At 42.0% G+C, this 13,162-nt stretch overlaps 1 protein-coding gene across 9 annotated transcripts in view; it reads right to left on the bottom strand.

Annotated features, from left to right (window-relative positions):
- Positions 1-13,162, bottom strand: part of DST (dystonin) — a 391,150-nt gene that overhangs the window by 252,151 nt on the left and 125,837 nt on the right. For all 9 annotated transcript variants that reach the window (XM_063125032.1, XM_063125037.1, XM_063125036.1 and 6 more), the window contains one exon: positions 380-469. In XM_063125032.1, coding sequence (XP_062981102.1) covers positions 380-469 — 90 coding nt within the window. The remainder of the gene's footprint in view (positions 1-379; positions 470-13,162) is intronic.

Below are 13,162 nucleotides of genomic sequence, written 5' to 3'. Positions count from 1 at the left end.
AGTAGTAAAGCTCACAACGAAAAGAAATGACACCAGAGTGGGGTGTTAGACAATTACAGGTGGGAGCCTTTTTCCATTACTACTTGTAAAGTTGTGGTCTTTAATAGGAAAATAATATTTAGCATCCCACATTTGCTGGAGATTTAAAAAAAAAATACACATAAAGACTGAAAAGACAAGTACATTACGGAAAGAAGTCTTACAATTAAATAAAGAAGTAGAAATCAATATGGCCAAACTATTCAGAATTCACTGATTATATGCAATTCTGACACTTTCTCTTGATTCTCCTAGTTATGGAAACATAGAATTAAGAGAGAAAGCCAATATCAATTAAATTTACAACCACAAAACTGTTGAACAAAGATTAAAAGCTCACCAAGGTGTCTCCTGAAAGAACTTCTAACAGTGAAATCAAGTTATGTCCATCTCTCAGGTCTTCATACAGATCATTCACATGCTTGCGAACCTACAGAAAAAAAACAAATACAAAGTTAAGATACTGTCTTTCCAGCTGATGTGTAGGCCGATACTATGTATATTCACTTCAAAGCAAGACACGTAGAGTTTAAAGAGGTTTACTCCCAGATCAGTAAACATGATATTGTAGCCTCAGAGTGATAAATCAATCATGTTGTTCTTCAGAATACACAAACATTTAGTGAATTCAATCACAGTGCACTGAAAGATATAAGAACAGCTAGCAGAAGAGTATGTCACTCACTCACACATATACACACACCACACTGAATTTATAATTTCTTCCACAAATTCTTAAGAGTGAGAGGAAGAAAGGCTATGGGTTTTTTTTTTAAAAAAAACCAACACATCACAATGATAATTTCAACAACACTGAAGTAAGCAAATTCACCTGAACCAAAAGAGTACTTGAACTTGCTACAGGTTGTCAAATACTGAATTTAAGCAAAAATTGTATTTCTATCATTTAACCAAGAAGATCGATTTGTTACAGTGGGCAGGTTTACTGTGGTTCCTCCAAAGTTGGGAGAAATGTTTGAGAGATTAATTTGGTGAACTGTGGAGACATTTGGTGAATTGAGGAGCCCTTCCATTCACTGATGGGACCAAGAACCTGTGAAGGATCTCAGTGGCTGGGAGTCCGGGGGGGGGGGGGGGGAGACGGCACTTTTTGCTGATTCTCTTCCTTTTGCAGCTCTCCCATTGTTGAGAGGGTCCTGAAGCCCTCCAGGGCAGATTTTCAGGGGCACAAGAAGCTGCAGGGAGGAGGGAAAATTGGTGGAAGTCTCCTCTACCCACTTCTGTTGGCATGAACATCTATGAGCAGAACTCCACTCAGGGGACACTCCTGTCAACAGAAACAAACTCAGGATCCTGGCCTATTTTTAAAAAATCTGCAAAAAATATATATTGATTTTATTTGTAAGAATTACAGAGATGCTGTATGTAGCATTCATTCTTTTTTCCTCAAACATTGTCTATTTGATGGAAACCACATCTTTATAACATGGTCCTGTGATTACTATACTTTAATCATGCACCAGTGACTAGTGTGTCCCATGTCTGTACCCAACTGAGGAATGTATTATCCAACTGTATGTATCTTGTTGGTAGAATATATTTTTTGCTTTGACTCTTAACAACTTTGTTAATGAGTGGCATGCAGTCATTTACTACATGGGTATTAGGTCTGAATATTTTGATTTGCAATATCTAAATGTCAAAATACATACTTTGCAGATGGTATAAAAATGTAAATTTCCAGAATTGTCTACAGAGGTTTGCCCATTTACTACTTTCCCACTAAAAAGGAACATCTGCCAACTGTAATGGGACATAATGGAAAATAATACTTCTTCACACAGTGCATAGTTAAACTGTGGAACTCACTACCACAAGATGCGGTGATGGCCACCAGTTTGGATGGCTTTTAAAGGGGGTGGATAAATTCCTGGAGGGGAAGGCTATCAAAGGCTACTAGTCCTGATGCTAGGTGCAACCTCCAGTATCAGAGGCAGTACACTAGTTGCTGGGGAACATGGGTGGGAGTGTGCTGTTGCACCGTGTCCTGCTTGTGGGTCCCTGGTCGACAGCTGGTTGGCCACTGTGTGAACACTAGACTAGATGGACCTTTGATCTGATCCAGCATGGCTCTTACATTCTTAATTATCAGCATTATATGTGCCAGCATGTAGATGTATGATGGAAGAAAAAGGGGGAGGACACACCAAAGGACTTGCTCAATTTCTGCAAAATGTGGCTTCTAATGCAGATTTGCCACAGGATAAAGATTTTCAATCGTGAAATTCCAGAAATAGATAGTTAACCATCTCACAAGAGAGCTTGGCAAGAACACCTCTTCTGCGCAAAGAGGTTGCAAATGATGTCGCAATCTGACTTAGAATTTTAACAAGGAATAATATCAGAAGTACATTTTGATTACAAATTGAAACAAACCGACTAATTATTCTTGACAATAATTTCTACAGCTCTTCTCACCCTCCCACCCCACCCACTGCCACATGCGCTTTTATATTAAAAGCAAATTAATATGTTTCATTTCTTGTCCTTCTATTTATATGGGGCTGATACAGAGAAACATGTCAAGGAGGTAAACTGCCCCCACAACAGTGCCCCCAATCCTTAACATGCTGAATAGGGTGGGCTGAGGGCAAAGGGAGGATCCCTGAAAATTGGGCAGAGGCACTTCCCACTAGGAATTATAAATTCTACTGTACATTTCTCAAAATACAATTACATCCAGGTGGAAAAACCTGTTTTCTAAACCAATATAAAACTGATGTAAGATCAGCGAACCCTTGTAATTGAACAGTCTTCCGCTGTTTCCAGAGAGGTATAAATGTATTATTATGAGTCCCTGAGACAAATGGAAATCTTCCCCTCCAATGTTGCAAGGTAGAAGAGGCTGCAAGACTCCTCTCTGTTGTCTATTCAAAGATATTCACTGCCACCACTTGCCGGATTAATAACTCTTAGCCTGGAAATGCGAGAATCCAGTTCATGGGTTGTATTTATGAAGAAAGACAGGTGTCTTTACAGAGTTCCGTTTAAATTCCTTAAAACTAAGCCAATGCATTTGCCAAGCAGTCCTGTACATGAGTACATTAGATAACTGAGGCTGTGTCTACACCAGCCATTTATTCCTGAATAATACTGTAGTCGTCCCTACCTACTCTCGCGGTGATCTCAGGTCAACCCCTCAGTTATTTAGGAATATGGCTGACAGGATTTGTCACGGCTTTATCGTCTCTCCCGCTATGATCCTGAAGTCTGCAGTTGGTGTGCCCTGTTTAGCACAAGCTCCTAGCACAGCGAACAGCCAATCCGCTGTCAGGGGAGTGGGCATGGGCGTGTTTTGTCGCTGAAATTTTCTTTTCTTTTTTTACACAAATATATTGATGCACAGGAGCGCATCTTCGACACAGTACCTACCCCCCCATGTTGCTGTGTGTCTGCACTGGTGCGCATCTCAAAGGAGTGATTAAGGGGCTGGAGCATCTCCCCTATGAGGGAAGGTTACATCAACTGCGATTGTTTAGCCTGGAAAAAGGAGGCTAAGGGGAGACATGATAGAGGTGAACAGAATTATGCATGGTATGGAGAATGTGGATAGGGAGACATTTTTCTCCCTCTCTCAAAATACTAGAACCCGGGGTCATCCCCTGAAGCTGATTGGTGGGAGATCCAGGACAAATAAAAGTAAGTACTTCTTCACACAACACATAGTTAAATTATGGAACTCACTACCACAAGATGTAGTGATGAACATCAATTTGGATGGCTGTAAAAGGGGGTTGGATAAATTCCGGGAGGCAAAGGCTATCAATGGCTACTAGCCCTGATGGTTCTGTGCTATCTCCAGTATTCAAGGCAGTGAGCCTGTGTGCACCAGTTGCTGGGGAACATGGGTGGGAGGGTGCTGTTGCACAATGTCCTGTTTGTTCAACCCTGGCCAATGGCTGCTTGGCCACTGTGTGAACAGAGTGCTGGATTAGATGGACCCTTGGTCTGATCCAGCATGGCATTTCTTATGTTCTTAGTTATTAAAAAAAAACCAATGCCCCATACTCATCTGTCCAGTCCTGCCCACTTCTCCCGATATCCATTCAGAACCGCCGTCACAGTGCACATGTCCTCCCGCAACGGCTCCCCTTTACTTGCCGGAAACCTCCCTCGCATTGCCCTGTGAGCAACGATCCCGGAAGCAGGAAACCTTGCAATTATCACCTCTCCTTTGTGAAAGGGCTGTAGGTACAGATTAGCCCTAAAACTAACTAATCAAGAAACATTAGTCCTAAGAAAGAAGAACTCACCAAACCAGCTTAAATGTGTGTCTATGGGGGGGACCTGGGACTTCACAACATGATTTAGTCTTGACACTTTGCTCGATGCTCAAAGACAAAGGAAAAGTTCACCTCCCAAAAAGTATTTCAAATGGGTTTGATAACTCCCAGAAAGTGACTGGAAATCCAAAAAGAGCAATCAATGCCTGAGGTGACCTCATCGCCTCATCATGTATCTTCCTGATGATTCTTGCTGAGTCATTGATGACGGCGGGAATCAAGCCTTTGATATGGAGTGATGCAGATTTTGGTACTTAAGATTTCAGGGCAGAGGTGTCTTTTGTTCAGAGACATTTCTAGAAGGGAGGGAGGAACGGTTGGATTTGTCATAGTGCCGATAACATTGTATTGAATTATATATTACAATATTATGAGGGCATTGATCTAGCCTGTGTTGCAGATATCTGGCTTGATGAGAGAGGAGAAACTGACGATTCTCAATTGTGTTAAATTAGTTTTCAGTATAGCATCTGCCAAGGCTTGATAGTTAGGGAAGCGGTATTGCCATAATCAGCTAGGATCCCATCTCCTTTGTAGGGTTTGATCTAACATAGTCCCAATTTTCTCCAGCAAAGGAGATCGTTACCTTGTCGTGGTGCAGTAAAAACAAGACCTGGAGCTGACTGTAGTTCAGATCACGAACTTCTTATTGCACAATTTAGAATCAAACTAAAGAGAATAGGGAAGACCCACAGATCAGTTAGATATGAGCCCACTAATATTCCTAATGAATATGCAGTGGAAGTGAAGAACAGATTTAAGGGACTAGATTTAGTAGATAGGATCCCAGAAGAACTATGGACAGAAGTTCGCAACATTGTCCAAGAGGTGGCAACAAAAAACGTCCCAAAGAAAAAGAAAACCAAGAAGGCAAGATGGCTGTCTGCTGAGACACTGGAAGTAGCCCAAGAAAGAAGGAAAGCAAAAAGCAACAGTGATAGGGGGAGATATGCGCAATTAAATGCAAAATTCCAGAGGTTAGCCAGAAGAGATAAGCAATGTGCGGAAGTGGAAGAAGACAATAGAATAGGAAGGACAAGAGACCTCTTCCAGAAAATTAGAAACATCGGTGGTAAATTCCAGGCAAAAATGGGCATGATCAAAAACAAAATTGGCAAGGACCTAACAGAAACAGAAGAGATCAAGAAAAGGTGGCAAGAATATACGGAAGATCTGTATAGGAAGGATAATAATATCGGGGATAGCTCAGACGGTGTGGTCAGTGAGTTAGAGCCAGACATCCTGAAGAGTGAGGTTGAATGGGCCTTAAGAAGCATTGCCAATAACAAGGCAGCAGGAGACGACGGTATCCCAGCTGAACTGTTTAAAATATTGCAAGATGATGCTGTCAAGATGATGCATGCCATATGCCAGCAAATTTGGAAAACACAAGAATGGCCATCAGACTGGAAAAAATCAACTTATATCCCCCATACCAAAAAAGGGAAACACTAAAGAATGTTCAAACTATCGGACAGTGGCACTTATTTCACATGCCAGCAAGCTAATGCTCAAGATCCTGCAAGGTAGACTCCAGCAATTCATGGAGCGAGAATTGCCAGATGTACAAGCTGGGTTTAGAAAAGGCAGAGGAACTAGAGACCAAATTGCCAATATCCGCTGGATAATGGAGAAAGCCAGGGAGTTCCAGAAAAACATCTATTTCTGTTTTATTGACTATTCTAAAGCTTTTGACTGTGTGGATCATAACAAACTGTGGCAAGTTCTTGGTGGTATGGGGATACCAAGTCATCTTGTCTGCCTCCTGAGGAATCTGTATAACGAACAAGTAGCAACGGTAAGAACAGACCACGGAACAACGGACTGGTTTAAGATTGGGAAAGGAGTACGGCAGGGTTGTATACTCTTACCTTACCTATTCAACTTGTATGCAGAACACATCATGCGACGTGCTGGGCTTGACGAATCCAAGGCTGGAGTTAAAATCGCAGGAAGAAACATTAACAATCTCAGATATGCAGATGACACCACTTTGATGGCTGAAAGTGAGGAGGAGCTGAGGAGCCTTATGACAAAGGTGAAAGAAGAAAGTGCAAAAGCTGGGTTGCAGTTAAACCTCAAAAAAACCAAGATTATGGCAACTAGCTTGATTGATAACTGGCAAATAGAGGGAGAAAACGTGGAGGCAGTGACAGACTTTGTATTTCTGGGCGCAAAGATTACTGCAGACGCTGACTGCAGCCAGGAAATCAGAAGACGTTTACTTCTTGGGAGGAGAGCAATGACAAATCTTGATAAAATAGTTAAGAGCAGAGACACCACACTGACAACAAAGGTCCGCATAGTTAAAGCAATGGTATTCCCCGTAGTAACCTATGGCTGCGAGAGCTGGACCATAAGGAAAGCTGAGCGAAGGAAGATAGATGCTTTTGAACTGTGGTGTTGGAGGAAAATTCTGAGAGTGCCTTGGACTGCAAGAAGATCAAACTAGTCCATACTCCAGGAAATAAAGCCAGACTGCTCACTTGAGGGAATGGTATTAAAGGCAAAACTGAAGTACTTTGGCCACATAATGAGAAGACAGGATACCCTGGAGAAGAGGCTGATGCTAGGGAAAGTGGAAGGCAAAAGGAAGAGGGGCCGACCAAGGGCAAGATGGATGGATGATATTCTGGAGGTGACAGACTTGACCTTGGGGGAGCTGGGGGTGGCGACGGCTCTGGCGTGGGCTGGTCCATGAAGTCACAAAGAGTCGGAAACGACTGAACGAATAAACAACAACAACAACTGAAATAAGTGGTCTTGGATTGTTATTGAGAATTCCTTTTTGTCCTTGGTGATTTCAATATCAATGCCCTTGTCATGGACAAATTATTACCTGGTAAAATTCAGGCTATTGGTGTCTCCTAACCTCTGTAGGAATGGAGAAACTGTTCAGCTGGTCTACTCTGGTGTCCAATGAGTCCAAATGGTTTTCGAATAGCCCTTTAGGAATTTCCTGTTAGCATGCCTCTCTTTTCAATGATCTTTTCTGATCCCTAGAATCTGGAGTTGACTGATTGACATGAACACTACTAGGTATCGTCTTATGAACAAATTAGAGCCAAATTGCCTCTCTGGCGAGGGAGATGGCTGAAACGCAAATGGAGAAAAACTTGAAATGGGTCCAACTGAATACCGTCTAAAGCCTATTTGACAGCCTAAGTGGTGGTGAAGAAGTCTCATTTTTCTGCCACCTTAACATCTTATTTATTAATTACATTTGTATCTTCCCTTTTTGCCAAAAATGATACTCAAGGTGCCAAGTGCAGTGAGGTCAAGTGGAGCTTTTCCAAGAAGCCAGGCATCTTCTTCTTCTTTTTGGCCCCCAGGAAGACTCAAAGGAATCGACAGTAGTCTGCTGTGACTCTATGTAGTTTGCATATATAATCTGCAAAATCATAATGCTGACCCAAGCATCAAGTTGATTTACTAGATCCGTTTTAGTCTGGCTTTAGGCCTGGTTTGGGGCGTGACACTTGATTCTATAGCTCTCTCAATGGCTTTTAAAACTACTGACCATAATAGCCTTCTGTTCTTCTTGCAGGAATAGGATGTAGTGAAATGGCAGTACCCATTCCTGGAGGATATGTCCTAGAAGGTGGTGCTGAATTACTATTGAGGCAGGGGAAACCCTGAACCATTGCCTGGAGAGTGTGAGACAAAGGTTAATGGGTGGACAAACTGAACCTTAATCCAGATAAAATGGGAATACTGTTGGCTGGGGAATCTGCAGATCTGGGCTTGAGGATACAGCCAGTCTTGAATTCAGACATTGTGAGTTATATTTAAGACCAATTTATTACAGACTAGCAGGAAATCTCTTTTCCATTTGCATATTTTTTAAAAAAATATGAGGAGTGGCGTAACTTAAATTAACTTTGACAACCCTTTGGCAATTTGAATTTTATTGAATAATCATGACTCTTGATAACAACTTAATGAATATGGAATGCCTATCCACCCAAACCAAATGCCTACCTACTTGGATGATTTCCTACAAAGCAAACTTATTTTTCAGATAATTACACTGTATATATTCAAGGATTATCAAGTATAGTTTGGAATTGTTTGTCTAATTGCCCTCATATACTTCATACTTGTTTAGAGCTGTTTGTGCATTTGTAGAGTGCTGCCAGAAAAAGGGGAAATTGAGTCCAAGTCCTAGCATTATTCTCCACTCTCTGCTGTTGCGTGAGTGCCTTTAGGTGTGTCTGTTAGGTTCTAAATTAGCAGACTTCAAAGGAGCCTATGGTCAAAGTAGCAAGGATGTATATCAGGGATGGGGAACATCCAAATACTCTCAGCCTAATTTCAAAAGCTCTCTGCAAGCAATCCATTCAGACATCGTACAAAAGGAATCTCCCCTTATCCCCAGCAACCTGTTGGGGGGGGGGGGGAGAGAGAGAGAGAGAAAGAGAGAGAAGGGAGTGGCAAGAGAGCAAGAGAAAAAGGGGGTGATCCTAGTTCTGACACTATCTGCAGCTGGCATATTATCCCCAAAGGAATGTGACCCATGTCAGAAAAAAGGTTCTCCACCCCTGGTGCATGTCAACTACTGGAGAAGTGTCTGCCCCTCCTCCTCCCACTATTGTTTTTCATTCTCAAGATACTAAAACGTAAGTCTGGTTCAGTCTCGCAGTGGATGCCACAAAAAGGCCCATGTGAACTGTGTAAACCACAGGAACTGCATATATGGACCCCCATGGAGGTACCATTTCACATCATCCAGGAGTGCTGAACCTTTTTCATCTCTCTGGAGCCACATTCCAACGGTAGGTGGGACCAAGGCAAAAGGGATGGGGCCAAAATACCACAAATACTAGCATCTCGTTGCTTAAAGCTATTCTTGATAGTAAGTAAGCCTTAGGAAAGAACTTTCAACCGGTTAGAATCGGGAAAAGCTGGGAAACCATGTAACGATTGGTGGATGTGGGGGGAAAGGAATATGGCAATCTGGGGAAACCCTGAATGCCAGAGATTGGGATTCCAGGAGGACCAGCTTTGGTCCTTGGGCCTGAGGTTCTACACCCCTGATATAATCACTGCCTCCACACAACCCACCACCACCATGTTATAAGCCTGCTAATAGCCCCATCCCCTCCTATGGATGAGAGAACCCATTAAACACAATTCATTAAGAAAATAGTAACACCACAAACAAGGACAATCCAACATTCAAGTTAAGTCGGTCCAGGGGAAGTTAGTACTAGCAGTTCCCGAGTTCTGTGGCTTCCCAGAGGCCCATTTAGATCGCATACAGGCCTCTTTCAGATAGTATCCTAAACAAATTTAGCATGACAAGAATGTGCCACAGTGAATCTCAGGCTCCTCTCCTCTGGCATAGTTGCAAGGAGATCAAAATCTTCTGCTTTCATTTTAGATTAATCACAATTTAGCATTACTTCCACACCCTAATCCTTGGTTAATCTTTATAGCTGTTGGAAACATGACAGCTTCATAAACCATGGTTTGAAGTTGGCTTGTTTCCACAGTTATGCACCAACTGCAGTTTGCCATGTCAAACCTGACAACTATAGATTTCACTAACTGCAGTTAGTGGAATCAATGGTTGTCAGGTTTGGATGAAAAGGCAAACTACAGTTAATGTAAAAATGGAAGTCAAAGCTTCCAGTCTTGCTGGAGGAGAAAAAAAGGAGTATATGAATCCAAAGCTTACTGTGGCTCACTCTCAGTATACTAAATATGGTTTAGTGCAGTGGTCTTCAACTGGTGGGTCACGAGATCAGTCAAGATGGATCACAGCAAAGCTTATGCCACCATATTACGCATAGACAAAATTGTGAAAATGGGTCCCATGTTGAAGGTTGGGAGTCTGACGTGGTTCTTGGGTCTAGACCAGTTGAAGACCACTGGTTTAGTGTAACGTCCAAATGTGGCACTAAAACAACATGCATGCACTCACCTTGGAACTGAGAAGCTTGGGCAACGTTGACAAACCTATCCCTAACTAAAACTGGACAGCCTGCATAATAGCAAAGATGGCAATGTTCAAAGTATAATTAAGGGGGCTGATGTTCCTTTTCCCAGGGCCTGCAAAAATGTGAAGCCCAGACAGCAGCCAAAAATACTTGATGGCCATGTACTCTTTGCTCACTTAGCACAGCTAGGAAAATCAAAGCATGTTTTCAGAAATCCTCACAATTAATGGTGCCTCACCCCCTCTATGCCTTTTCTCCCCTGGCAGTTGTCCTGGCGGGGGTGGAGGGAGAGGAAACAATATTTTGCTCTCACTCACTTCTGACAAATTTCTTTTTATTTGTGCATACATCCAAGCTTTCAAAAATTTCAACAAAAGTTTCACGTCACTCAAATGCAGATGCAAAATTGTGTTTTGAAGCACACTAGGCAGATACTACATATCTTCCCATATACTAATAAGTCTGTTGGCACATATGTGTGCAAAGACATTTTATTGCTGCTTCTTGACATTTCATGTAAGACTCCGCATGCATACCAATCTGAACTGGCAAACAAGGCAAGCTTGCCAACTGAACTGCCAATGAAATCCTTGGGACCATCAGGACAGGCTGAGGGAATTTGTTAGATCCTTCAAGATTTACTGTGAGAATCTGAGGACTAAGCTATTTGCTGCCTCAGGCAGGCAGGCTTGTGCAACATTCATAGCACAGCTGGGTGTGGGAGGCTTGGCAGCTTGGCTGGAGTGAAGATGCCAACCTTTAGGGAGAAGAGATTGTCATTTAATACCATAGCTGGAGGAGAGACAAACAGTATTTGTCAAATTTAAAGCAAAAGGGTTTAACCCTCAAAAAGGATGTGGAAAACAATAATGGCTATTCACAGAATTGGGGGGATGTTCTACGCAAGGAATATTGATTTTGAATTTACTGTGCATAATTCTACTTCATCAAGTAAACTGGATGTACACTGATATGAATGCCATTTGTTTCAGGTAGTTTTCCCCTAGTTTACCCGGGGTGGTGGTGGTTTGGAAACTTCAACAGATTATCTGTGAAGCACCAAGAGCAAAAGAAAGCAGGATCCCTGCCCCCCTCCCCAAAACCCACCACCTTCTAACTTGTTCATCTCTAAACGGAGTGTCCTGATTTACCTAACCAATCGACGGTTGCCCTAACATCTATATTTGAAGCTTCTATGGATCTCAGGTTATGTCTTATTCTGCAAAAAAAAATTGTTTAGGGTTTATTGGACTCCACAGTGCTGTTTTAATAGGGGTTTGTCTAACTTGCATGATTGGTGGAGATGTAATGCATCTAATGCTTCTTTAACTCATATGTTTTGGCAATGCCCTGTAGTTGCCCCCTTTTTGGGAGGAAGTTATAATAAGGATGAACTTTGTACTGAAACAATCTATAATATGGTGCATGTCCTCCTAAACTACCTAACGGCTTCTTGGAAGTTAACACATGGTCAGCACAGATGGATCTTCAGAGCCCTTATGATAGCCAAAAGACTAACACTATCACATTGGAAGGACAAATTCACACCTCCCATAATGCAATGGATTGAGGACTTAATTACATTATCAACTTTTGAACAGGTGTTATATAGACGCAACTTGCAAGTGGATAAATACACGGATATCTGGTCTGCTTTCTTGAAACCTTTGTATAACTCTTTCCCTTATTTTTTTTATGAACAGTATACACGATGGAAATCGATGATAATCCTATATATGTAATGTATGTTTTCCCCCCGTTTTCACAATGTATTTTCTGTTCTATTTTGTTAATATTCACAATTATTTTTTAAAAAAGTCTCTAATTAATCCTGTTCCCAATTTCAACTGAATTAACCACTCTGAACACGATAAATATAGAATCTGCCTGTCTCGGTACTTAGGTAGAGGCTGGCACAGTTTTGTCTATTCACAGACCTCACTCCAGTACTCTTTTGCCCTGGCCAGTCTCAGAGACACTTGGGCTGACCACAGCACAGCTGAGAGTTATAAGAAGAAGAAAAATCCGAATGTGGTTTCTGCAAGTGTCGTATAAATTTCCCTGATGGTCTTCAGGCATTTGTGTCCCACAAATAGAAAGAAAGAAAAGGAGGCCAGCAAAACCATATGGAGATCTATGCCAAGAACTAGAGAGGGCCATTGATGGTTCCTGCTTGCATCATCTCCTATTCTCAGGACAGTAATGGCTTGAATTACTGGTTTATATGCACTGTTAATAGGAATTCCTCTGAGAAGACTGGCAATGAAGAACAAACGGAGAGAACATGACCTAGGGTCCTTTACAACAGGGGTGCTGAACCTCAGGTCCATGAGCAAAATCCAGCCCACGTAGCAGCCAAATCTGACCCTCTGTGCTTCCCCAAACAGCCATGCCATCTTCTTTCCCCTACTCACTTTCTCCTGATTGCTGATCATTTGGTTGTTTCCCAGCTTTTGCACATATTTCCCCCCATTTTAAAAGATTGAAATGTATATCCTCAGAGTTAGTGGTAGTAAGTGCTTTAAGCTAAAATAAATATGCTGGTAACGTCGGACCTGCCCCCTTTGCCTTCGGCCCTGCCCACCACTGAAATATGGCCCCTGAGAGCTTCTCCAAAATGGAACTTGGCCCTTGGGCTGTTTTACCCTGCCCTGTGCCTGTTTACCCTACCCAGTGCCTGTTTGCATTCTCTTCCCCTCCTTATTGCTTTACTATGATTTTATTAGAATGTAAGCCTATGCGGCAGGGTCCTGCTATTTACTGTTTTACTCTGTACAGCACCATGTACATTGATGGTGCTATATAAATAAATAATAATAATAATAATAATAATAATAATAATTGACATCACTGCTTTACAATGTCAAAGGATTCCAT

The sequence above is a fragment of the Elgaria multicarinata genome, chromosome 4 (genome assembly GCF_023053635.1).
Source record: "Elgaria multicarinata webbii isolate HBS135686 ecotype San Diego chromosome 4, rElgMul1.1.pri, whole genome shotgun sequence".
Lineage (NCBI taxonomy): Eukaryota > Metazoa > Chordata > Lepidosauria > Squamata > Anguidae > Elgaria > Elgaria multicarinata.
This window is presented reverse-complemented; position numbering and strand designations above follow the sequence as displayed.